Raw genomic sequence first — 20,470 nt, 5'->3', positions numbered from 1 at the left:
GAGGCCCCCTCCTGGGTGGGTGCGGGCTCTGAAGCTACCTGTAGGGGGTGGTCCCCACATGTCATGATGGCGGCAGGGCAGGGCTGCCTGGGAGGACCCCACTCTGAGCCCCAGCGTGGGGCACGGCTGCTTCTCTCAGCCCCTGGGACCTGTGAGGTTGAGACCCTAACCCTCAGGGGCAGGGGCCCCGGCTGGGCACCAAGAGGACCTCTGGGCTTGGCCCCTTCCTCCAGGGACCCCAGACCTGCCCACTGTGGGGCACAGGGGTCTGGGCGGAGCAGGCCTCCCGCTCCAGGCCTGACTCGGGTTCAGAGCCCCATGGAAGGGGCTGGGTCAGGGCACCTGGGCCCAGACGGGGACGGGCCAAAGCCAGTGCATGCACTGTTGGGGTCTGACCGGGGGGCACCTGGCTGCCGGGTGCTACTGGAAACGTCCCAGCACCTTTGGGTGGCCCCTGAGGTTGGCCCTGCACGGGGCGGGGTGTGGTCTCGCGGCGAGTGAAGCTGAGGGGGAGGGGGTGTGTGAGGAGAGCCCCCTCCGTGGGGGCCTGGCGACTTGAGTTCTCAGAGCCGTGGGCGGCCGGCGACCTGGGAGGAAGGTCAGGGGCTGCCCGGAACTTGTCCAGCACTGCCCGGAGCAGCCCCGCCCGTGCCCAGGTGGCACTCCTGGGCAAGTGCCCGCCGGCTGACGACCAGGGGCCGCTCCCCAGCAGGGAGAGGAAGCCCGGGAAGCTAAGGTTTGCCCTTCGTCCTCAGCCGGCGGCCGTAGCAGAGTGGAGGTGATGGGTAGGGGGAGCAGGTGCACCCCCACCTGCTGAAGCCCATGTAACAAAATACCATAAACAGGCGGCTGAGAGCAACAGGAGTTTACTTCAGTCTGGAGGCTGGGGTTCAAGGCCAAGGCTCCAGCGGACTCCGGGGAGGGCACAGCCGTGTCCTCTGCCCCCTGAGTCCCACCCCCTGGGGGGTGAGGGCTTCAACCTGACACTCCGTGGTAGCCCGGTGCCTCCCCTGCGAGATGAGCCAAGGGTACTGTGCCCCCTGGGGTGGGAGGGGCCGGGCAGGTCGGGTGTCTGCACCCCAGCGGCCGAGCTCTGATGGCCTCCCAGGGATGGACAGGGCAGGGCACCAGGGTGGGGAGGACGGCAGGGGCAGAGGCACTGCTGCCCGGCCCCTCGGCACCTGCCCCCACCTCACTGCCTGGGCACTGACCGGAGCCCGGCCCCATCCCTGGCTCCTCGCATAGTCAGGCCGTCTTTGTGGAGCCCATGAGCACACGGTGGACACTGGAGGAAAAACGTGGTGACAACAGTGTCCCAGGAGACTTCGCCAAGGCCTCCTGGGAGCTTCTGAGGGGGGAGGCAGAGAGGGGGGAGGCAGTGGAGTTCCCCCCACCCCATGGACTCCTGGTCCCTCATCCTCACGGAGGAGGCACTGACCCTGTAGCCCCTGTCCTTGTGGTCAGAGCCAGCAGGTGCCGGGAGGGCCCACAGGGAGCGGGGGTGGGACAGGTGCCTACCAGGAGGTGAGGGGTGGGGGCGCTGTGGCTCACGCCCAAGGGAGGAGCAGGCAGAGACGGGGCAGGCAGCCTGGGAGGGGGCGTGGGGTCCGGTCTCCCAGCACCTCTCATTCACGCTGCAGCGTGGGCAGAGACAGGGCACAGCGGGGCCCTCCGGCCCGCCTGGGAGGGGTCTCCGTGCTCCTCGTCAGGAAGCAAGAGCCTGCCTGGACGGTTAGTCCCCCGCTCTCTCCGGCTCCAGGAGTCCAAGCAGGGGCCCCTCAGGATTTGCAGGCCCACCTGGCCCCCCACAGCCCGAGACGGGGAGCAGCCCCGTGAGTGACTTCCAGAAAAGCACCCAGCAACAGCCCTGCGACTCAGGCCAGGGCCCACAGAGGGGCTTCCAGGCACAGCGGGAGGGCGTGGCCTGGTCCTCTGCACAGGGGGAGACCTGGGCTGCTGCAGCCTCCCAGCTCCAGTGTGCGCCAGGGTCCCCAGCCGTGGGACGACCCTCCCAGGAAGCCGTCCCTTTACTCCTGGGGCCAAAGAGACGGAGGCTGGTCAGCCCTGGCGCCGCGCGGGCCATACCCCGAGGCTGGGTCAGTGCAGCCGGCAGCCCGCGTCCACCCCTCTCTGCGCTCTGGCCTTCAGCCGCTTCAGGCCGCGGTGGCCGGGGTCCACCAGGAGGCCGCTCTGGGCTGCTGTCCAGGCCTCCGCGTGGCGCTGCTGCTCCAGGCAGCGCTGCCCGTGGTGCAGGAACAGGCGGGCGGTGGGGGTCCGGCCCGGCTGCCCCCACAGGCTGCTCTGGGCAGGGGCGGGCGCCAGCGCGAGGGCCTGGCCGAAGGCCGCCGCGGCCCCCTCCTCGTCCCCCAGGCTCAGCAGCAGGCGGCCCCGGGAGCAGAGGTCCTCCGCCCGCCGCGGGAGGTCCCCGTCCCCTGCACCCTCCTGGAGCAGTTGGTCCAGGTCCCTGAGGGCTCGGTGGCATTCCCGCAGCTGGGCCAGGCAGGTGGCACGCAGGCGCAGGTGGCAGGCGCCGCCACCGCCGGCCAGCACGGCCAGGGAGCAGAAGCCCAGAGCCTGCCGCGGCCGCCCCGTGTCCAGGAGGGCACTGGCTTCCCGGGCAGCGGCCTGCACAGAGGAGGGAGGGAGGGAGGGAGAGAACCTGGGTCAGCCCAGCCCGCCCACCTCTGGGACCCCCTCCCCGCGCTCCCTGCAGCCCCTCCCGCTGGCCCTCCACGGGCTGTCCCCGCCCCGAGGACTCCGCGCCCCAAAGCCGGGAAGGCAGCGAAGCCACCGAGGGACAAGCAGGCTGCTGACCAGGCCTCGGCGCGCCCGCCAGCCCCGGGCCCACCGCACCCTGAGGGGAGTGCCCAGCTCCGGCCATGCCGCCGGCGCCTGCCTTTCCCGGAGCTGAAGCCCCCTCGGTCGCCCTCCTGGGCTCTGAATCCCGGGAGGGGCTGCACGGAGACCCCGCCCCTGACTGCGGCCCGGCCGGGAGGGCGCGCTCAGGCCCCACACAGCTGGGCTGGGTGGGCAGCGGGAGGAGCGCGCGGACCGAGTTGGGGGGATCGGCCGGCAGCCCCCGGAAGTGGGGGACGGCTACTTCCGGTTCTGCTCGCGTCGCTCAGCCTCCTCAGGGACTCGAGAGGCAAGCTCGCCTCTTCTCAGAGATGCAGTCTCAGCCCCGCCTCCGAGCCCAGAGGCCCCGCCCAGCCCCGCCTCAAGCCCAGAGGCCCCGCCCAGACCCCCCGCAGGCCCAGAGGCCCCGCCCAGCCCCGCCTCAAGCCCAGAGGCCCCGCCCAGACCCCCGCCTCCGAGCCCAGAGGCCCCGCCCAGCCCCACCTCCGAGCCCAGAGGCCCCGCCCAGCCCCGCCTCAAGCCCAGAGGCCCCGCCCAGACCCCCGCCTCCGAGCACAGAGGCCCCGCCCAGCCCCGCCTCAAGCCCAGAGGCCCCGCCCAGACCCCCCGCAGGCCCAGAGGCCCCGCCCAGCCCCGCCTCAAGCCCAGAGGCCCCGCCCAGACCCCCCGCAGGCCCAGAGGCCCCGCCCAGCCCCGCCTCCGAGCCCAGAGACCCCGCCCCGCCTCCGAGCCCAGAGGCCCCGCCCAGTTTCTCCTAGAGCCAAGGGATCCCCGCCAAGGTGCTTATCAGAATTCTGAGACCCCGCCTCCAAGCCCAGAGGCCCCCCAGCACATCCCCCAAGTCGAGAGGCCCCGCCTAGCCCCCCTCCGTGAGCTCAGAGGCTCCGCCCAACCCCATCTCCAGCCCCAGAGGCCCCGCCCGGTCCCACCTCGGAGCCCAGACCCCGCGCGTGCCCCCGGGTCCGGGCTCCGGTACCCAGCCCACCATCGGGCGCTGTCTGTTGAGCCGCGGGAGGCCCCGGCACGCGTAGGCCTGGGAGAAGCTGAGGCGGGCTTGGTGCAGGGCGGGCTCCGAGGGGTCTCCCCGCCCCCGGGAGGCTTACGCCCCCTGCGAGCGAGCCCAGAGGCCCGTGGCCGTCGCGGCCGGCGGCCGGAGACCCAGGCCGGCCGGTGATGCTGCTCGCGCCCACCGCACACGCGACGCGCACCCCGCGGGCGCACCTGGGCGAGGCTCTGCCGCTCGGGGGCCTCCAGCAGCCGCAGCAGGAAGCCCAGGTCCGCGGCGTCCGGCTCGGCCAGGCCCTGCAGGTCCCGGGCCGCGGCCCGCACGTCTCCCTGCTTCAGCCGGAGCAGGCCCCGCCGGGCCCGGGCCGCCGCGGACGCCCGAGCGGGGCGCAGGGCCCCCTGCAGACGGGCGCCGGCTGCCTCGAAGCTGCCTGTGGGGGTGGGAGACGGCGGGTGGGCGGGGGCGAGGGGCTGCGGGCAGAGGCACGCGGATTCGCCTGCTGACCCAGCCCCTGCCTCTCCCCCATGGTCACCACAAGGGGTCGTCCCCCCACCAGCCCCAGCAGAACCGGAAGTGGGGACCCGGCTCTCTGGAAGCTGCTGGCACAGCACCAGCGCGATGTGGAGCCGGGCATCCGGGGGGCACAGAGGGGGTCAGCGGTCATGGCTGGGGCCTCAGAAGTCACTGCCGTCCAGGGTCACTGCGGATCAGGTCAGAGGGCGGGGCAGGCCGGGCGTACCCAGCGCCATGAGGGCATCGGCCAGCAGCAGGTGCCCACTGGGCTGCGCGCCGTCCATCTGGACCAGGGCCTCCCCGGCGGCCAGAAGGCCCTGGGCGTCGTCCTCCCGGAGGGGCCGGCTCAGCAGGGCCCGGCAGTGAGCGTGCAGGCCCCGCGCGAGGAGGCCCTGGGCGTCGCGCCTCAGAGAGCGGAGCTCAGGGACCACTGCGGCCGTGTCCAGCTTCAGGGCAGAGACGATGTCGACCACGGCTTCCTGGAAGGCAGGCGGGCGGGGGTGGGGCTCCATCTGGAGGGGCTGCCCTGCCAGCCCCTCCCTGGCCACGACCAAGAACCCCCATTAACCCCCACCCCGTTTCTGCTGGGCACCGGAGGGGACCTCTCGCTGGCCTCTGCCCTGAGTGAGCTGCCCAGAGCCCCTGAACAAGGCTGGACGTGGCCCCCAGAGCACACCCTCCCACCACCCGTGCCCGCCCCTCCCAGCAAGGGCAGCCTGCCGGCCTGGGGCTCGTCCTTGTGCCTGGGCCACTGGGGACTGTGTCCGAGGAGTCAGGATCCTGCCCCGCACAGCCCGGGGGGCGGTGGGGGTGAGGGTGCCTGGGCCACCGAGGAGTGGTTCTCCTTGTGGAGCCGACCCTGCCTCCTGCTCTCGGGGTGATCCTTCCAGCCCGGCTGGATCTGGTCTGTGGGTGTTTGGCTGAGCGTGCGTGCATCCACGTTTACAAGGGGTCTTGCACGAGGACTAAGCGTGCATCGTTTACAAGGGGTCTTGCACAAGGGCTTCAGCAGTCCGTGAAAACGCGTGTTATGCGGAGTCTACGTGAGCTTTGCTTTTTTTGGTCTTTGCGCCGTTTCCCACTGGCTTTCTGAAGGGGGCGCCTGCCCGGCTCTGGGGTCAGGGTCTCTCCCTCCTCTGCGGGTCTCTCTAGACGTTGGTGCTTCGCGGGAGATCCGCCAGGCACAGAGCCTTTCCTGGGCGGGGGCCCTGGTCCATCGGCGGTCGGCTCGGGTCTCTCCGTGGCTTCCTCCCGCAGGTCTCGCGTTCCGGGGAGGGGGCTCCTGCATCCATTCTCCCAGGCCGCCGGGGTGGGATTCCCTCCTCCCGCAGGTCAGTCCTGGCGCCCACCCCTCCCTCTCTCAGCGCTGGCCTTCTTTCCGGCTGTCACTGTGACCGTGTCTTCTGGGCTCCCGAAGATCAGGGTCCACAGCCGTGGTTCCCTGGGTGCTGCCCCCGGCTGCCGTGTCTTCCCCGTGTCCCCAGGGCCTCCTCTCTGCTCCGTGGCCGCCCAGCACCCATCTCCTTTCATAGAGGGGAAACCGGCGTGGAGAGGACAAGCGACTCGGCCGAGTCCCCTCGTTGGACCCCGGCGCGTTCCCTCCCACTTGTGCACCGGGGTGGGTGTCCGGGGAGTGGGCCTGGGTCAGGGCGTGTCATGTGCGGCACAGTGGCAGACACAGAAAGCTCATAAAGAAACCAACGAACCCGAAAGCCCTTCCAGCACACAGGCCTAGCCGGTGTGAGGGCGTCTCACCTGACGGCTGAACCAAGCCCCTTATGTTGAACGGCCGCTGTTTCTGCAGGGGCATAGAAACTCACGGCAAAAGCAGGCAAATCACATCCTGACCTGGCTGTGCCCCAGCAGACATGACTAATCGATGCCAGCACTTATTCCCGTGGCTCACGTCCCTGAGCCCCTCTCAACACACTGTCCTGGCAGCCTCCCCCAGACAGCTGAAAGGAGCCCCCGGCCCACGCCCCGTGGTGGGACGGGGTGGGGGCGGCTCCCTGGGGGATTCCTCTCGGCTGGGGAGGACCCAAGTGCCCTGAGGGCTTGCACAGGTGCCAGCGCAGGCTGAGGCCGCAGGCACGGAAGGGCAGTGGCCCTGACCTGGGTGCCTGGTGGTGCAGGTGGGACTGATATTGGGGTTCTCGTGGGTACCCCACTGCTGGGCATGGCTGGGCCCTCTCCCCATCCCAGCGGGAGAGCGAGGCGTGGCTCTGGGTCTCCTCCCTCCCTGCTCGCCCAGCCCCAGGTGGGGACGGGGGTCCGGTACCTGCTGCTGGCCCAGGGCCAGGTGCACGAGCGCCCGTCCACACAGAGCCTGCACGTTCCCCGGCTCGGCCCGCAGCACGGAGTTGAAGTCGAACATGGCGGTCTTCTTCCGGCCCAGGAGCCCGTAGCAGCGGGCTCGGGCGAGCAGGGACTCACTGGCTTGGCTCCCTGCGGGAGGGGGCAGTCAGGACGCGGCTGTGGTTCCTCCTGGCGCCCGACCCGGCAGGGCAGAGGGCGCTGACTCCAGGCACCAAAACACAGGGACAGTCAGGGCCGGCCGGGTGCTGGCCACAGGACGGCCCCCAGAGGAGTGATGGACAGCCTGGGGGGCTCTGAGGAGGGGGCGCTGCAGCTGCTTACGGGGGAAGGGAAAGGCAGCCAATAGGAAGGGGTGGGGCGGGGGGAGGCAGCCAGGGAGGAGCCCTCTGGCACGTGTGCAGTGGTGGACATGGCCAGCAAAGTGCCCGGCTCGGGGGGGCCGACCGGCCATGTCCCTTCCTCACCAGTGCCGCCGGGAAGGACTCGCTGTCTCCCCTCCCACCCCTGCAGGGGTCTCTGTCAGGCCAGGGGGTGCCAGCAAGGCCCACCAGGGACCGCTGGCAGGAGGGCCCCTGGCCCACACTTCCCACTCCCCGGTTCCTGGGACAGGTCCCACCCCCCAGGGCTGTGCTCCTGCGCCCGGAGCTCAGCCGGGGGGTAGGCCGGTGCCCACCACTCAGTACTGTCCCTAGGTGGACTTGGTTGGGGGTGGGGATCGAGTTGGGAAAGGGGCCTGACTGCCCGTGGGGCCGAGGGCCTGGGATGGACGCCTGGCTGGTGCCCGGTGCTGCAGACGCGTCTCGGGCTTTGCAGTTTCACCTGCGTGGCCAGGGCTTGTGTGCAGGGTGCCCCCACCCAAGATGCTGCCAGGGCGCACACACCGAGGCCAGCCCTGTCCTTGGACCTCACACCCCTGACCTGCAGCTGGGCAGACGCCCCTCCCCCATCCCCTCATGCACCTGCCGCGGGACGGGCCTCCTGGGCAGGGGCTGGCCCCTACCTGCAGCGAAGATGGCCAGAGAGAGATAGGCGATGGCCTCCCTGGTGCGGGCCCCGTTGTCGGCTGCGCCTGGCCGCGCCCGCAGGATGGCCAGGGCCCGAGTGTGGCAGTGGCCCTGGAGCAGCTGCAGGTCCTCGGGGCAGAAGATGTCCAAGGTGGGCTGGAGGCAGGCGGTGTCCCTGGCCTGGACGAGCCTCTTCACCAGCTGCAGGGGGAGCCGGTCACTGGCGCCCCTCAGGCATGGCTGCCCGGTCCTCCCCGTGCTCCCGAGACTCTGGGGGTGCTCCCAACTCACCCCTGGATTGGAGCCCAGAAAGTGCAGGGGGTGGGGGTGGCCCCGCTACGCCCCCGCGAGGCTGGGGTGGGGGTCTCAGGGTTGCCAGGCTGCCACACACGGAGTGTAGGGAAGGCTCCCGGATCCTCAAGTTCAGAGCCGGGAGCGGAGCAGGAAGGCTCGGGAGGACAGAACCCCACCCCCGAGGCGGTCCCCAAGGAGACCCCCTGCTGCCCCGCCCCCGCTGGCCGCGCATGCGCGCTCCAGTGCCTTGGCCGGCAGCTCCTGTTCCAGGACGCGGTTGCCCCCAGGGCTAGGGGGATGCCGGAGAGGGCAGGGGTGACAGAGGGGCGGACAGGACCCTTGCCTGGGCCTCCCCAGCCTGAAGTCCCCCCCCCCACCCCGCACGTAACCTGCTGCCCCCGTTCCAAGAGCGAGGCCCCCGGAGTGCGCACGCAGGTGTGGGTGGGTCTCACCGGGGAGCAGAGGGGTCTCAGGGCCAGGCAGGCAGGGCCCTGAGGGCCGGGAGCCTCCCTTGACTGCCAGGGGGAACCTGCCCCCGCTGCATTCCGGACAGCCTGTGAGGCGGGGTCAGGGGGCGGAGCCCCCGCCCGGGCTCTCACCTGGTGGGCGTCGAAGGCGAAGCCCCTGCGCAGCTGCAGCAGCGCCAGCCGCACCAGCACCGCGGCCGCCTGCGGTCCCTGCGCCAGCGCCGCCCGCAGCGCCCCGTGAGCGTCATCCAGGCGGCCCAGGCGGTACAGGGCATCGGCGGCCAGCAGGCGCGCGGCCTCGTCCTCCGCGTCCAGCTCCATCAGCAGCGAGGCCAGCTGGTACACCCCGCGGGCATCCCTGCGGGAAGGCAGCTCAGGCTGGGCCTGCCGCACCTCTCACCCACGCAGGTGGGGGGGCAGGCGTCCCTGTGCACCTGGCCCGGGCAGCCCTTCCGGTCGGGCCTCGAAGACGCTGGGCTCCCAGAGGGACCCTCACGGGCCGCGCCGACCCCAGGACCCTGGCTGCCCTTCCTGGTGGCCAACCCAGCCTCCGGCTCCAGCCTCCCGCCACCCCGTGGGTGGGCATTCTTCAGACAGCAGGCCTGGGGGCGGGCAGAGGGTCAGCAGGAGGGGGACCCCGAGCAGACTCTGCCTCAGTTCTCCATTCTGCAGACGCGGCGCGAGCCATTTGGCCCTGGGGGCTCAGGGGCGTGGGCGGGGGCAGACGGATGACGGTGACACTTCCCAGAGAGACCGGAGAGTCCCTGGTCCCAAGGGTTTCTCCTCCCCAGGGGAGCCAGCAGGGGACGGCAGGACCAGTGTGTGTGCTGATGTCACCGCTGCCCCCTACCCGCTAAAGCACCTCCCCCCAACTGAGGAGAATGAATGGCAGCAGCGGGAGGTTCACCCTTGGGTCCGGAAGTCTATCAAATGGGGGGAGGGGCTTCCGAAGGCAGGGCCCTGCAGGAGCTGCTCCCCCACCTAGGACCCCCAGGGCCGTCTCCATAGTGAGGGGAGGGGGGGACGCCACCTAGAGGCCTTGGAACTAAGAGCAAAACACCTGGGGCTGTCGGGTGGGAGCAGGTGCAGGCCTGATACACCTGGCGCAGCCCAGCTCAGGCTGTGACCGGTGTGGCAGGTGCGCAGAGAAAGGACCAGAAGGAAATGGAACCGGGGGTAGCGGGTGCTGTTGTCTCTCGGTGTCTGGCGGAGGGGTGTGTCCAGCCCAGAGCCCAAGGTGCCCCCTGTGGCCCGGGAGCTCGCCCAGAACAGTAAGAAACATCGCCGCCTCCTTGCAGGACCAGAACGGCAGCCCCGGCGCGCGTGCGCGGTACTCACCCTTGGGGGGCCGCGCCGCTGTCGGGCCCTGCAGCCTGGCTTCGGCAGCCCGGTGGGGGCGGGCGCTGCAGCATCCGGCGGCCCTCCTCCCGCAGCACGATCAGCAGCAGCCCGCGCTGGTTCCAGGGCACGAAGGCTTTGGCGGCCAACAGCGCTTCCTCCGGCAGAAGCCCGCACGCGGTGACGTAGTCCAGTGTGCCCAGGAAGGCGCTGCCGGCCAGCACCCGCAGCAGCCCGCGGCCGCACAGCGCACGCACGCAGCCGCCAAGGTGCGGTGCCCCCTGCTCCACCACCGCCTGGAAGTCCTCCCGGGCGCCCTGCGCGTCCCCGGCGTGCAGCGCGCAAAAGCCGCGCAGCGCCAGCAGCGGGGCGCGCTCCCCGGCGCGGTCCTCGGCGGTGTCCGCGGGGCTAGCGGGCCTCAGCAGGCGCTCGCACAGAGCCCGGGCGCCCGCCACGTCCCCGGCCAGCAGCAGGCACTCGGCCAGGCGGGTGCCCAGCGCAGGCTGGGCCCCGGCCGGTGCCACGCGGAGCAGGAATCGGAGCGCGCAGGTCACCGGTGCCAGCAGCTCGCGATCCGCGTCTTCGCGGAGCTCGGGGCGGCTCCGCACGGCCTCCTGGAAGCGGGCGAAGCCCAGGTCCGCGGCCTCCTGGGCCTGGGCCCGGACGCGCTCCTGGTCCTGGACGGACAGCACGGCCTGCAACTGCCGGCGCGCGGCGGAGGGGCTCTCGCGGAAGGCGTCGTGCAGATCCCGCAGCATGTCCTCGGCGCGGCCGTCCAGGAAGAAGGCGGCGGCGGCGCGCGTGACCAGCAGGGTGGCCAGGCGCTCACCTAGGGGATAGACCGGCGTTGGGGACCCCGCGGGAGGTGGCGCCCGAGGCCTCCCGCCCTGCCTGGGGGCTTTGGACCCCTTGCGGTTACTTTCACTCTGGCGCCCCGCAGTCCAGGACTTGGGGCCGCGAGGACACGGGGGTCTTGAAGCCCCTCAGGGACAGAGCAGGGTGGGAAGCAGACCCCATAACCAGCTCGGGGTGGGCGGCGCTGCCCCCGCACCGCTGTGTCCGCCTCACCCCAGAGCCCAAGTGGAGCTGGGGCCGGACTTCCTCGCCCCCTGGCGGCCACTGAGGGAATTGGCACACTGGGGTCTCTCCTTGTGGGGTGGGGGATCGGCCCTGGCTCTGACTGCGCCGGGAGGGGCCTCGGGTTTCCTGCCTGCGGGGGGCTCCCTGGAGACCCCAGGCGTCCGTGCCTCTCTGGACTGGATCTCCCTGTCAGGCCAGGGCGAGGAGGAGGCAGCAGTGCCGGGCCGGGCCCTGGGCCTTTCCTGGGTCCCCTCGCCTGCGCCCTCTTCCGCAGAGGCCCAGACGGGCCAGTGGCCGGCACACCCGGGCCTGTGAGGACCCAGTGGGTCAGGTCGGGCCTGTGCGCCGCGAACATCCCCGCCACGCATGCGTGTACGGGCTGTGTGAGGGCGAAGGCAGCGCAGCAGGCCCAGGGCCAGGAGGAGCCCAGGGTTCTGTCTCCCCGGCCGCGCTCCACGGGGGCCCTCAGCGCCCACGCGAGCTCCCGGCCCCGCGCGGCTGTCCAACGCTGGGCCCCGCGTTCCTCCCCGGTCCTGCTTCCTTCAAAGCCAGCAGCGGCAGCAGCAATCCTCTGCGCCCAGACCCCGTGGCGGGCAGGAGGCCGGCACACGCACACGCGTGCACCAGCTACCGCTGTCCCCGCGCCACTGCAGCCAGAGTCCAGGTGAGATCCACCCTGAGACACCACCACGGCCGAGAGGCCCCGGCCTCGTGCGGCAGCCGCGAGCCCCTCTTGTGGGTCAGGCCGCCCCGAGCCGCACGTGTACACGGACCCCAGGGAGCCTCGGGGGTCTGGGGTGTGGGGAGTTCCTTACCCCTGTCCTGCTGAGAGTCTGGTCACACACCTGGGGTGTCCTGGTGTGGCCTGGGGTCACAGGTCACAGGTCACACTCCTGGGGCCCCAGGGGTCACAGGTCACAGGTCACACACCTGGGGCGTCCTGGTGTGGCCCGGGGTCACAGGTCACAGGTCACACACCTGGGGCGTCCTGGTGTGGCCCGGGGTCACAGGTCACACACCTGGGGCGTCCTGGTGTGGCCCGGGGTCACAGGTCACACACCTGGGGCGTCCTGGTGTGGCCCGGGGGCTGCACCTCGATTCCCATTCCGTCCTCACGTCCACTGACTTCTGCCGCCTCCGATGGTTGCAGATCTAGAATTTCCGTGGCTCTCTGTGCAGTGTCTGCGGAGGGCGCATCAGCTCGTCATGGTGACCGAGGTCCGGAATGTGCTGGAATGTGCTGGAATGTGCTAGAGCGCTCCCCGAGGCGTTTGCTCGCGGAGCTCCGGTCTGGATGACCTCAGCCTCCGCCGTCTCGTGTCCTCCTGGCTGGGGCTCAGCGTTCAGCACCCGTTCCCGTGCGCGCCCAGGACTTCTGTTTGCTGTTCCTGCTTCGTAGACTCCGTGTTCAGCTGTGTCCCTGCGAGCGGCCGCTGGGGGTCCAGCGAGGAGCTGAGTTGGGCCCGCGCCCCGCACGCGCCCCTTCCTCCCTGCTCCGAGCTGCCCGTCTCGGCGCTGCGTCTCCGGGCCCCGAGCCGCCCCGTGCGTGCCGTGGCGTGGTCAGCCGTGACGCCCAGATCCTGGCCCTCGAGTTCTGGGACGCCTCCTCTTCAGCGTACTTCGCGGCCCTGACCTCTGTCCTGTGATGTCTCGAGCCACTGAAGGGACAGCCTTCCATCACACCACGCCCACAGGTCAGCAGGTCCCGGGGCAGAACACTGCTGGGACACCAGCTTCACCTCCCACGGCCCCGGCTGCCAAGGGCAGCTTTGCTCCTGCCTGCACGCGGCCACCGGCCAGCGCCCGTGCCCACTGTCCAGCGCCTGTGCCCACTGTCCAGCAACTGTGCCCACCGTCCAGCGCCCGTGCCCACCGTCCAGTGCCTGTGCCCACCGTCCAGCGCCCGTGCTCACTGTCCAGTGCCTGTGCCCACCGTCCAGCGCCCGTACCCACCGTCCAGCGCCCGTACCCACCGTCCAGCACCCATGCTCACCGTCCAGCACTCATGCCCACCATCCAGTGCCCGTGCCCACCGTCCAGCGCCCGTACCCACCGTCCAGCGCCTGTGCCCACCGTCCAGTGCCCGTGCCCACCGTCCAGCACCCATGCTCACTGTCCAGCACTCATGCCCACCATCCAGCGACTGTGCTCACCATCCAGTGCCTGTGCCCACCGTCCAGCGCCCGTACCCACCGTCCAGCGCCTGTGCCCACCGTCCAGCACCTGTGCCCACCGTCCAGTGCCCGTGCCCACCGTGCAGTGCCTGTGCCCACTGTCCAGTGCCCGTGCCCACCGTCCAGCACTCGTGCCCACTGTCCAGTGCCCATGCCCACTGTCCAGCGCCTGTGCCCACCATCCAGTGCTCATGGTCACTGCCGTCCAGGGCGCTGCCATCTGTCTGTCCAGGCCCCGCATGCGTCATCTGTGGGTCTCGTGGCCGGGCCGAGCGGTCCCCCCGTTCATGGACATAGTCCTTCCCTTGTTAGATTAAAAACGTTGAGAATCCGAGGGGCTGTAAAAGCTGCCCGTTGTTGTTTTAATTTTCATTTTCCTGATTACCAGTGGGTCTCGTTTATTAAAATGATTTCTTTCCCAATCTGGCGAGGAGGGAGAGAATGGACTCTCATTCCCTCAGTGTGTGTGCGCCTGCTCTCATTCCCTCCGTGTGCGTGCGCCTGCTCTCATTCCGTCAGTGTGCGTGCGCCTGCTCTCATTCCCTCCGTGTGCGTGCGCCTGGTCCCCGGAGCTGGCTGCCTTGCCGCCGCGGCTGCTCACCGTCTGTGCGCTCCCTCGGGACGTGCTCTCGCCAGCGCTCGCCCTGGGCGCCTCCTGGCCGAGGTGCAGGGCTCTGCCGACGCCCGCCGGGCTCCTTCTTGCCGGTGTGTGTTTTGCAAATACTTTTCTGTGTTTTTAGATCGATTGCCCCTTTGTGTTTATACTTGTAGAAAAAAGAAGTTTAAGACTTTTAATGCATGAAATGCATCCGGTTTGCCTTTGAAAAGCTCTGCTGACCCAGAGGTCTCGGTGGGTTCTGGAACTTTCTTTCAGGAGCTGCGAGGTAGGGCGGGCGTTCGGCACAGAGGTGAAGCTGGTGCTGGGGCCGCCCGGCGCGCGGGAGGGCCTGGCTTGAATCCCACCACTCCACTTCCCTCCCAGCTTCCTGCACAGGGCCCCTGGGGGGCAGCAGGTGACGGCTGGGTTCCTGGCGCCCACGTGGGAGACCCCGAGGGAGCTCCCGGCTCCTGCCTGGCCCAGCCCGGGCACCGTGTGTTGGCAGGGAACCAGCAGGTAGAAGATCCCTCCCCGTCGGTCTCATCTCCGCCTTCGGAATAAATGCGGTGCCATGCAGCTGTTCTAGACTCCTCCGGGAATGTCGGGGGCTGGAGCACAGCGGGGGGTCGGCAGGCCCACGTCAGCGTGGCACTGTGGGCCTGTTTCTGCATCTCCGGCCTGCGTTCCTGCTTCTCTGTCCAAGCCCCAGGTCGTAGCCCGCGTCCGTTAGCGACTGGCTGAGGGCTCCCCACCCCCCACTTCCGTCCTCACTGTCCCTTCCCCGTTTTCTAACGCAGATCTGTCTAAAGATGGCGTTGGGCGCTGTCCTTTAGGCAGTCTTAAGTATCTTTTTTTTTTTTTTTGACAGGCAGAGTGGACAGTGAGAGAGAGAGACAGAGAGAAAAGTCTTCCTTTTGCCGTTGGTTCACCCTCCAATGGCCGCCGTGCTGATCTGAAGCCAGGAGCCAGGTGCTTCTCCTGGTCTCCCATGCGGGTGCAGGGCCCAAGCACTTGGGCCATCCTCCACTGCACTCCCTGGCCACAGCAGAGAGCTGGCCTGGAAGAGGGGCAACCGGGACAGAATCCGGCGCCCCGACCGGGACTAGAACCCGGTGTGCCGGCGCCGCAAGGCGGAGGATTAGCATTAGCCTAGTGAGCCATGGCGCCGGCCAAGTATCTTTTTTTTAAAAAAATATTTATTTATTTGAAAGGCAAAATTAGAGAGAGAAAAAGAGCTAGAGCGAGAGCAAGAGGTCTTCCATCCCCCGGTTCACTCCTCAGATGGCTGCAAGAGCCAGGGCTGGGCCAGGCTGAGGCCAGGAGCCAGGAGCTTCCTCCGGGTCTCCCACACGGGTGCAGGGCCCCAACGATCCGGGCCGCCCTCCGCTGCTCTCCCAGGCCACAGCAGGGAGCTGGATTGGACGTGGGGCAGCCGGGACTGGAACCGGCGCTCATGCGGGATGCAGGTTGGTGGCTTCCCCCGCTGTGCACGGTGCCGCCCCTCCCCATCGCCCCTTAATAAAAGCCCATGCTTCTCTTCGTGAAGTCGTGTGACCCTGTGGCCCAGGGCAGGTGGACACTTGAAAACCACAGTCTTTGTGGGCTGTGTCGGTGGGCGTTGGTGGCTTCCGGCGTGCTGCTGGCCGGTGTGCAGCTCCCCCGTGCTTTCTCGGTCCTCGCCCAGTCACTCCCAGTGCCGGGGGTGTGGTGGGGGGGAGGCGGTCACCGTGGCCTCCCTTGTGGTCCTGCCTGGCGTCTCCTCTCTCTCTTCACCCTCCTCTGTGCCCGGTGAATGAGCGAGTGGGCGGTGCCTCGTTCTTAAGTGGACCTGGCCGGCTTCGCGACTACGTTGTCCAGGACGGCAGCCGGGCGTCCTCGCAGCCCGCTCTCCCGGCTGATCAGGGTTCCTCGCGTGAAGCGTTGCAAACGCCTTTTCTGAATCCCTGGCAGCCAGAGTCTTCCTCACTGTTAACAATGTAGCAAGTTAAGTTCTTTTTCTTTAAGATTTATTTTATTTATTTGAAAGAGTTACAGAGGGAGGGAGAGAGAGAGAGAGAGAGAGAGATCTTCCATCCGCTGGTTCACTCCCCAGTTGGCCGCAATGGCTGGAGCTGAGCTGATCCAAAGCCAGGAGCCAGGAGCTTCTTCCGGGTCTCCCACGCGGGTGCAGGGCCCCAGGACTTGGGCCATCCTCCACTGCTTTCCCAGGCACATTAGCAGAGAGCTGGACTGGAAGTGGAGCCACCGGGACTAGAACTGGTGCCCACGTGGGATGCTGGCGCTTCAGGCCGGGGCTTTAACCTGCTGCGCCACAGCACGGGCCCCGCGAGTTGCATTCTTAGGGAACGATGACATCACCAGCTGACATCACTTTAGCTGTTTCCACTGAAGCTTGCGCCAGACCCTGAGGCTTGGCCGCGGTTACAGTTGGGGTCAGCTCAGTCCTGGCCCCCTCCCCCCAGGCACCAGGGCGCCCGGTGGCTTCCAACAGGCACCACCGATGTTCCCTGTGCTCCTGTGGCCACTGGGGCTGAGCCTGGGTCCCGCGGGTGGCTGGGCTGAGCCACAGTCCAAGGTGGCCCCCTTCAGGGCCGGCGTCCTGGTGCCGGGGTGGGGGTGAAGCCGCTGCCTGTAATGCCGCTGTCCAATACGAGCACTGGCTCGGGTCCCCGTTGTTCCACTTCCGATCCAGCTCCCTGCTGTGGCCTGGGTAAAGCAGTGGACAATGGCCCAAGTGCGTGGGCCCCCGCACCCATGTGGGAGACCCAGATGGAGCTCCTGGCTCCGGCCTGGCCCAGCCTGCGTCATTGCAACCATCTGGGGAGTGACCAGTGGGTGGAAGCTCGCTCTCTCGCTCTCTCTCGCTCTCTCTCGCTCTCTCTCTCTGGAATTCTGCCTTTCAAACAGGGAGTTGCTCTGGCTCCTAGGAGGGGCTTCAGCGCCACACTACGTCACGACGGCTGCGCTGGACTGGTGGGGCGCCTAACATGGTCACAGGACCAGGCAGCTTCAGGGGCCCAGCTCCCCCTTCCCTGCACTTCCTGCCGCACGTCCCTGAGTGGAAGGCGGGCAGGTGCCGGAGCCGGGAGCCGCGGTGCCCGCACGCTCACCGGGAGACTGGCGTCAGAGCTGCCCTTGGCCCGTGCCCAGCGTGGCCGCAGGCCACCAGGGGCAGGGGAGCGGCCTTTGCTGTGGCCTGCACAATGCGTGCCAGCGTCCACCCCACTCGCGGCAGTGGCACGTGGAGGCCCCAGGCCCTGCCCTGTCTGGTGGGGTCCGTGCCATCGGGGGTGCGTCCAGCCAGCTTTTGTCCCTTTGTGAGACGGAAGTTTCAGAGCCCCTCCCAGGGCCACGGCTGCCAGGCCCCCGGTGCCGCCCCGGTGCCGCCCCTGGTGCCGCCCGTGGTGCCGCCCCTGGTGCCGCCCCGGTGCCGCCCGTGGTGCCGCCCGTGGTGTCGCCCGTGGTGCCGCCCGTGGTGCCGCCCGTGGTATCGCCCGTGGTGTCGCCCCTGGTGTCGCCCGTGGTGCCGCCCCTGGTGCCGCCCGTGGTGCCGCCCCTGGTGCCGCCCCTGGTGCCGCCCCTGGTGTCGCCCGTGGTGCCGCCCGTGGTGCCGCCCGTGGTGTCGCCCGTGGTGCCGCCCCTGGTGTCGCCCGTGGTGTCGCCCGTGGTGCCGCCCGTGGTGCCGCCCCCGGTATCGCCCGTGGTGCCGCCCCCGGTGCCGCCCGTGGTGCCGCCCCTGGTATCGCCCGTGGTGCCGCCCCGGTGCCGCCCGTGGTGCCGCCCGTGGTGCCGCCCCTGGTATCGCCCCTGGTGCCGCCCCAGTGCCGCCCCGGTGCCGCCCGTGGTGCCGCCCCGGTGCCGCCCGTGGTGCCGCCCGTGGTGCCGCCCGTGGTGCCGCCCCTGGTATCGCCCCTGGTGCCGCCCGTGGTGCCGCCCGTGGTGCCGCCCCTGGTGCCGCCCCAGTGCCGCCCGTGGTGCCGCCCCTGGTGCCGCCCCTGGTGCCGCCCGTGGTGCCGCCCGTGGTGCCGCCCCTGGTGCCGCCCCTGGTATCGCCCCTGGTGCCGCCCCAGTGCCGCCCCGGTGCCGCCCGTGGTGCCGCCCCGGTGCCGCCCTGGTGCCGCCCGTGGTGCCGCCCCTGGTGCCGCCCCGGTGCCGCCCGTGGTGCCGCCCCTGGTATCGCCCCTGGTGCCGCCCCGGTGCCGCCCATGGTGCCTGCTATGACCTCCCAGACTGCAGAACCGCGCGCCAGGGGACTTCAGACCCTTGCATGGGTTCCGGTCTGGTCTGGTCTGGCCCGGTCAGGTTTGCTCAGTGTTCCCAGCGCTTCTGACAGGACCTGGAGCCTGGAGCAAGTGCCGTGGCAGCCACGCTTGCTGCCTCTCAGGGTGAGCGGCTCCTGCAGGCGGCTGCTCGCCCCCGAGGGACCCAGGTCCTGCCCACGTCAGAGCCAAGGCGGGCGTGGCCCAGCCCGGCAGTCCCGGCACACTCGGCTCCCCGTTGTCTGCAGCCCACCCTGCAGGTCCCTGCCCCCCCAGCTGCTCCTCCTCCCCCAGGTACTCCCCCCAGGTACTCCTCCCCCAGCTGCTCCTCCCCCAGCTGCTCCTCCCCCCAGCTGCTCCTCCCCAGCTGCTCCTCCCCCCAGCTGCTCCCCTCCAGCTTCTCCTCCTCCTCCCTCCCCGTCTCTCGCTGGCTCCTCCTTTGGGCAGCACCATGGGGGTTTGGTTATGGGCACCGCAAGGGACACACCCCAGCCCACCATGACTGCTCTGGGTGCCCTTGGTGGCCCTGTACTCCTGCGGTGGCTGGGGCAGGGAGGACGCCCCCGGGACCCCTAAGTTGGGGCTAAGCCCTCAGTGAGAGGTAGCTGGCCGCTGGCCCCTCCAGGCCTCTGGCCCTGCATCTCCCTCCACCTGTCTCTGTCTCTGCTGCCCGGCCTGCGGACTCAGCCGCCTGTGGACCAGGCTCCCACGGCAGCCGCCTAAGCGCATGTCCCTCGATCCGCTCAGAGTGTCTCCGGCACTTCGCGGTGACACGGCTCTAAGGCTCTGGGATGCATTTTTGCTGACTCTGCACAGAACCATTGGTGACAGGTGCAGCCGCTGTCCCATGCACACCTGGGAGCCAGCATGGAGTGGCCGCACAGCTTCAGGGGCGCGTGGAGCCGTAGGACAGGCTGCGTCCCCTGCACACGGTGCCTGCCCCGGAACGGGAGCCGCCAAGGCCCGGGGGCAGCGTGTCCCAGCCTGGGGGGGCCGGGAACCCTGCCACCGCCCCACCCAGCGCAGCGTCCAGGGCCGACTCACGCCCCTCCTCAGGGCTGAATGCAGCAGTGCTGCCGGCCCAGGGGAGCCTCGGGCCCTCCTGTCCACTCCCTCCTGCCCTGCCCCCACGCTCTCACGGGGCCCCGGGTCTCTGCGTTCCGCTCTCCTGGAACGTTCTCCGCACAGCAGCCAGAGGCCAGGGAGAGCCCCCTCCACAGGCTAAGACCCCCGACGGCTGCCCCCCGCGTGGCGTGTAGGATCCGGGTCCCCGACCCCCCACCCTGAGGCCGCCCGCCCCTGCTGCTGCCCCCTCGGCTGCCCCCGCAGGTCCTGCTCCTGCAGCCGCTCCGAGAACCCGCCCTGACCGGAGCTGCAGCGCTGCTGGTTCTCAAAGCCCCGGTTTTGGTAACCTCTTTCCTGGGTGCTCCGCGAGGGCAGAGACGGGTCTGCCGCGTCCCGGTGGTGTCCCAGCCCCGCCCGAGGGACTGACTGGCTCGCCTACCTTGGCTGCCGCCCGCGGGGGCCGACTGAAGGGCTTGGCTGCACATCGCCAGGCAGTCCGCGTACCTGCCGCCTCGCAGCAGCGCCTCGGGTGACAGGGTGGTGCGCGGGGTGTCCTCGGGCTCCAGGGCCGCCAGGAGCCGCCAGCAGTCCCTGTCCCCAGTCCCTGGCGGCTCCGAGATGCGGCTCTGCAGGGCGTGGAGCAGCGCGGGGAGGTAGGGCCGCTGGTGGGCGTGGACGAAGGCCAGGGTGCGGTCGGCACTGGCGGCAAAGGCGCGCAGGTAGTCGGCCACGCCGTCCGCGGCCCGCGCCCCCGACAGCACCCAGGCCAGGGCGCGGCTCAGCCGCAGCTCCAGCGCGGGCTGGGAGCGGGAGTCCAGCAGCTCGCTACAGCGCCGAGCCACCTCCTCGTGGTGTCCGCGGGCCAGCAGCCCGGCCAGCCCGTGCAGCACCGCGGCCGGGTGGTCGGGGCAGAGGGCGCCGAGGAAGGCGGAGGCCAGGGTGGCCGTCAGGGAGACCACGGCCATGCCGTCCCAGTGCACGGTGGGGATCCGGCTGTCCCCGCGGCACCAGGCCTCCAGGGTGTCCAGCACAGGCGCCCCCCGGGCGTCGGCCAGGGCGCTCCTCACACTGCGCACAGCCGAGGGGGCGTGGCAGCTGAAGGCCGCCAGGTAGAAAGCCGTGGCCAGCGGGGGCTCCCCCAGGGCCAGGTGTCGGTCCCCCTCCTGGCAGAGGCCAGCCCCGAGCTCCTGGGCCATCGCAGCCGCAGCCCCCGGTGGGCTCATGTCCGGTCCTTGCGGCACCTGGCGGGGAGCAGTGAGGTTAGTTCGCTGGGCGGTGCTCAGAGCTGCCTCCCACCCCTCCCACCGGGACCCCAGGGCCAGTGCAGGCTCCGCTGGGGGGCAGTGGGGGGCCGTTAGCAGTGCCCGCTCCATGGCCGGCCCTGGGGTCTCCCGCTGCGCCTCCGCTCTGGTGCCCTGAGAACACCTGAGCCCTGAGTGCCCCGGGGAGCAGTTGGGGACCTGAGGGTCAGGAGGACCCCGGGGCCAGGTCACCTGGCTG

At 70.0% G+C, this 20,470-nt stretch overlaps 1 protein-coding gene across 1 annotated transcript; it reads right to left on the bottom strand.

Annotated features, from left to right (window-relative positions):
- Positions 1–850: 850 nt before the first annotated feature.
- Positions 851–20,208, bottom strand: TTC34 (tetratricopeptide repeat domain 34). The gene is made up of 8 exons (XM_070077093.1): positions 19,410–20,208; positions 9,795–10,623; positions 8,589–8,814; positions 7,692–7,896; positions 6,654–6,820; positions 4,602–4,854; positions 4,078–4,292; positions 851–2,625 (listed from the first exon to the last, which is right to left on the bottom strand). The coding sequence occupies exons 1-8, from the start codon at positions 20,191–20,193 to the stop codon at positions 2,098–2,100; spliced, it is 3,207 nt and encodes a 1,068-aa protein (XP_069933194.1). The 5' UTR covers positions 20,194–20,208; the 3' UTR covers positions 851–2,097.
- Between the last annotated feature and the right edge of the window lie 262 nt (positions 20,209–20,470).

Source organism: Oryctolagus cuniculus, chromosome 7 (assembly GCF_964237555.1).
Source record: "Oryctolagus cuniculus chromosome 7, mOryCun1.1, whole genome shotgun sequence".
Taxonomy (NCBI): domain Eukaryota; kingdom Metazoa; phylum Chordata; class Mammalia; order Lagomorpha; family Leporidae; genus Oryctolagus; species Oryctolagus cuniculus.
The sequence above is the reverse complement of the archived record's forward strand: the minus strand, read 5'-3'. Positions and strand labels throughout refer to the sequence as shown.

What these genes read in the sequence shown, in the direction of transcription:
- TTC34 (XM_070077093.1), bottom strand. Translation starts at nt 20,193, where the DNA reads ATGAGCCCACCGGGGGCTGCGGCTGCGATGGCCCAGGAGCTCGGGGCT. An exon ending in TCGCCTTCGACGCCCACCAG is followed by an intron (nt 7,897 to 8,588) that starts GTGAGAGCCCGG and finishes CTCCCCCTGCAG; the next exon opens with CTGGTGAAGAGGCTCGTCCA. An exon ending in TCTGGCCATCTTCGCTGCAG is followed by an intron (nt 6,821 to 7,691) that starts GTAGGGGCCAGC and finishes CCCCTCCCGCAG; the next exon opens with GGAGCCAAGCCAGTGAGTCC.